General features: G+C 36.5%; 1 protein-coding gene across 1 annotated transcript; it reads right to left on the bottom strand.

Annotated features, from left to right (window-relative positions):
* Positions 1-974: 974 nt before the first annotated feature.
* On the bottom strand, positions 975-4,339 carry LOC131617634 (phosphoinositide phospholipase C 6-like). The gene is made up of 9 exons (XM_058888893.1): positions 3,769-4,339; positions 3,377-3,573; positions 3,143-3,278; positions 2,679-2,900; positions 2,362-2,582; positions 2,044-2,161; positions 1,687-1,839; positions 1,524-1,610; positions 975-1,444 (listed from the first exon to the last, which is right to left on the bottom strand). Exons 1-9 carry the CDS (start codon positions 4,120-4,122, stop codon positions 1,151-1,153), a joined length of 1,782 nt encoding a protein of 593 aa, XP_058744876.1. The 5' UTR covers positions 4,123-4,339; the 3' UTR covers positions 975-1,150.

The raw sequence follows: 4,339 nt of genomic DNA, 5'->3' as shown, positions 1-4,339 counted from the left end.
TCTGAGTCCATACCATACACTTCATTGTCTCTCAATATATGATTCTGTAACACTTAAAATGGAGCCCTAGAAACTAGAAAAGCGTATGAGGCAGCCTCTACTGCTGAGTACAAACCCAAATCTCCAACTTCAATGGATAAAGAAGCCACCCTCCATTGAAGGTCCCTGAAGAAAGGACCTCCACCGACCACGATGTTTTCAACCGTCCTCCGCAACTCTTTATCAAACCACATAGTTGCTTCCTCCATATGATTAGGTTGACACGTTCTTAGGCCAAAAAAAATATTTGACAATATCCATGCAGGATCGAAGTAGAAGAAGCTCGTTCTGAGGATTCCTGAGTTGTGGTAGAAAGTGCATTAGTTCAATAGCCCTGGAAGCTCTCTTCATGGACAACCCCTTTATAAAGTCGTCATCATGACTAACAACTCCTCCAAGCAACTTTATCCCCAATGTCGGCCTCCCCATTTCCGACGGGAACAAATTCTCACGAAATTAATTTCTTGAACACTTTTTAAATTGAAGTTCGACCCTCATATGACAGTCATACCGTACATATCGACCAATTCAAACAAATGTTGACATTATAAATAGTGTCAGAGTATTTTTGTTGTGTCAGAGAGTTACGAGATACCTGGGTCGGAGCCCGTGGTTAATAGATACGTGACACTTCCTCCACTGGTGATACTTAAGCAGGATGGGATGTATATAGCATCCTATCCTAATTTATGTTACTACCATGGCAAATTGATGCTTTTTTTCTTCTTCACAAAACTAGCTTTTGTGAAAAATTCTGATTGAGAATTTATTTGTGTTACTCAGTTTGTTCTTCTAGGACACTCAGTTTGTCACTCAATATGCTCATCAAATTAAACTGTATTAGTATAATCAGACATCACCAAATAAATAAATTTATCAAGTAGATTCTAGCAACAGAAAGATCTTTACACTGTTTGTGTTGATGACTTGATCTTGAAGCTAAATAAATATAACTTCTCTTGCCCATTATTTTTTTACAAATAGTTAATCACATAATAATCTATAAAATTACAACAATCTTCTTGATATCCCTAATCACTAATCAGAAGGAAAAACCACCTAGCAGTATTTTAGACCATACCATATATGGCTTGCTATGCCCTGTAGTAGTTCATGTAAACTGAAACCGCATTAAAAGCTTTACAGATTTTAATTTTTCGCCCTTCTTGTCATTTAAAGGTACTGCTCTGAATCCAGATTTTAGCTCAGGAACTGGCAAACATATTTGTCCACCAAAATCATCCTTTTCATGCTTATCATACTCTCTAACTTCTATACTAAGCAAAGCAAGCTCTGGAACACTCAAAGGAATATCAAACTCTTCATCCCATACCGGAAACCAGTCGTCGTGAATTACTTTGGTCTTCTTATGGACTTTATCAGCTGGTACTCCAACTATACAAATCTGTTATGTATAAATTGTTCAAAACCAAAACCGTCTTTTATCATAAGTGTTGATGCTAAAGACAATGATAAGTACTCACCTTTGTGTAAAAGTCTGGAGGAGAGAATGTATCAAAGTGTGTTTTGCTAAAATCTGAGCTCCACCCATGTCCCAAATACACTTTCACCTACAGGTGGAAAGGAGAGAATTTCAAAATATGTCACAAAACTAATTGATTTCGTTATGAAATAATAATGTTACACCTTCAATGTCTTCTTTGCTGGCAAAGTTTTTTTTGGATCAAAACACTCATTGTGTGGACCTTTTGCCAAAAGAAAGTCAGGTTTTTTCACATAACCACACCCTCCATTCGCTCTAAACATCCCTTGCATATACCGGAGTGATTTTCCATGCCCCTGATAAAGAAAACACATGTTAAAATGTTGGTAACAAAAGTACGTCAAACAAAAAGGTTGGAGAGTATGATTATGTTGATGCTGATTATTAACAAATACCGCATCATGAATTTTTTTTTTGTATAGGACATACGTGATGAAGGAAGTCAATATAGTTTTAGCAGTGATTTTCACTTAAAAGAGCCTTCATCATAATTTCCTCACCTGCATGTTAAGTGCTACCATCTGAGCTCCATACATCCATCCTATATGTGGCCTGTAATTTGACGAGTTGACGCGTGTTCCCTTAGGATACACTCTAATAATATTCTTTTGTGTAAACCTGAAACCATAAAATGCAACCATCAGACACTACCAGATACCAGATACGAGACTCACATAGACATGTAGGTATTAATAATAATTTGAGAAGAAAAGTTATTAAATATAATCACATGCGCATGTGTCGCGTTGGACGTATTGGATACTAGACATGCCTCAAATCTCTAAGTATTGGTGTTAGTTTAACTATTTGGCAAATACCTAACAATATCAGCACCATAAGAGACAGAAGCTTTTTCGAGTTCCATCTCACTCAAGCTCAAGCGCTTAACATTACCAGCCATTATAAGATGGTCCCTTATATGACCCTTGGGTTTACCAGCATGGATTGTAATCAAACGTTTGTACTGCAGTGCATTCTGTTGGTCTGGTTTTCTATCACGAGAATAGATACCTTCATCCTCAAGATCGCTTCCATTAAGCTGTCAAATTAGGACAAACAAAAAAGATAACATAAACATACAGAGCTTATAAAATATAAATCAATTTGAAGAAAGTAACCATGTCTTTCTGCTCACTTTGTCATCAGCTTCAGAACTAAGGGCTGGTGACACCGATCCTTCTTCACCAACCTCCCTTTCACTGTCACTAGTATCCTTAAATTGTCTGGTATCAAGATATTCCTTTGGTGGTTTCGTCGATATAAGAACTCGTTCTTTTAATGATTCTGGTGAGGGGAATTCTGTCATAGGTTCTGTCTGAGGAAAATACAGCATATCTCCAAATGTTTGAGTTGTCATCTACAAATTAAAATATTAACGTCAAATTTTTTTCTAAATTTGTTAATTTATAAATATGAACAACTAACTTACATTTATGCATAAATATAAATAAATACTGCTGTCATGAATTGAACCATAAACCAACCGCTTACACTCAACGCTAACAGTAAGTCCTAATAGACTTACTAATTATAAGTTATAACCAATTTGTAACTACCATAAAAACTGTTCTATTGATTCTATCAACAATGTAAGAGTACCTCTGCAACTTTAGCTTGAAGATCTGGAGTAAGATGATCTTCTAAAGTTATAATGACAGGGTAACTAGATTTAACAAACGCGTATTCTTGTATGGACTTCAAACATTGGAGAAGTGAGACAGGAGTGGTAAGTGTCCTGCAATAAATAAATAAAAGTTTCTAAATTAAATGGATTTATAAAATTGCACTATCATGATTCATGAATATCTCAAAACATTGCAGGATCAGCAGTACCTTCCATGAACTACGTCAATGTCGTCTTTAGTTGAATTTGGCCATAAATCTAGTTCAATTACTCGAACACCTAATTGCAACGCTTTTATGATTGGCACATCGCTGCAATCGCTGCTTAGTTGATTCCCTGTTAAATAGGAATTGTGTCCTGTGTATATGAAATAATGTGACAACGGAGCATTCATATCATGATGTACCTGGCAAATCACACATCATTGCTATTGTCAAAAACGGGCCTAAAACTTATTGAAATTAGCAACATTAGTTAATGTTAAACTCAAAATTTTCTTTATAACGAATTCGTATCAAAATCAAAATTAATTTTCTTCCTCGTGTTCCTGCATTTTCTAAGAAATCAAAAAATATAAATAAAAAAATGGAAAAACACACACCTCTGATTTGAGAGGACCGTTGAATTCATCATACAACAAAAACTGAAAGAATTCTTCAACGGTGAGTCCATCTCCTGCATCAGAAACACCATCACGGGCGCCACCTCTTTCGGGACTCCCTTTCCGCGACTGCAGCGCATTTTCGACGATCCTCTTCGAATCATCTTCGGTGCAATCCGTTTCGCCTTGGTGTTCAACAAAAAATCTTCTTAGCTGATCAGCCGAAATGAACGAACCTTCGTCGGAGAATTGAGAGAAAACTTCCTTGACATCCGACGGTGGCGCTTGCTCTGTGATAGGGTATTTTCTGTTGAAGCATTTGAACATTTTGTAGTTGTATGTGAATGTGGCCATTGTTGAATAAGATTAAAGGAAGTTTTGTAACTGCATTGGTTTGGTTGGTTACGATAACGGTAACATGGGAAGAAGAAGAGAGAGAAAATGGATGGATGGTGATGAAAATGGATGGATGAAAGAAAGGATTGAATTCGGAGTTTACGAAGGTGTTAATGGAATTTCATGTTGCGGTTGAAGCGGAATGGATCAGGAGTTGGTTTTTCTTCTATCATAG

This window comes from Vicia villosa, linkage group LG7, assembly GCF_029867415.1.
Source record: "Vicia villosa cultivar HV-30 ecotype Madison, WI linkage group LG7, Vvil1.0, whole genome shotgun sequence".
NCBI lineage: Eukaryota > Viridiplantae > Streptophyta > Magnoliopsida > Fabales > Fabaceae > Vicia > Vicia villosa.
This window is presented reverse-complemented; position numbering and strand designations above follow the sequence as displayed.

Bases quoted from the DNA above. Each gene is read 5' to 3' on its own strand.
- LOC131617634 (XM_058888893.1), bottom strand. From the start codon at position 4,122: ATGGCCACATTCACATACAACTACAAAATGTTCAAATGCTTCAACAGA. The intron at 2,583-2,678 runs GTGAGCAGAAAG...CTAATTTGACAG, and splicing joins GTTCTGAAGCTGATGACAAA to CTTAATGGAAGCGATCTTGA. The intron at 1,445-1,523 runs GTGAGTACTTAT...TATACATAACAG, and splicing joins CTCCAGACTTTTACACAAAG to ATTTGTATAGTTGGAGTACC.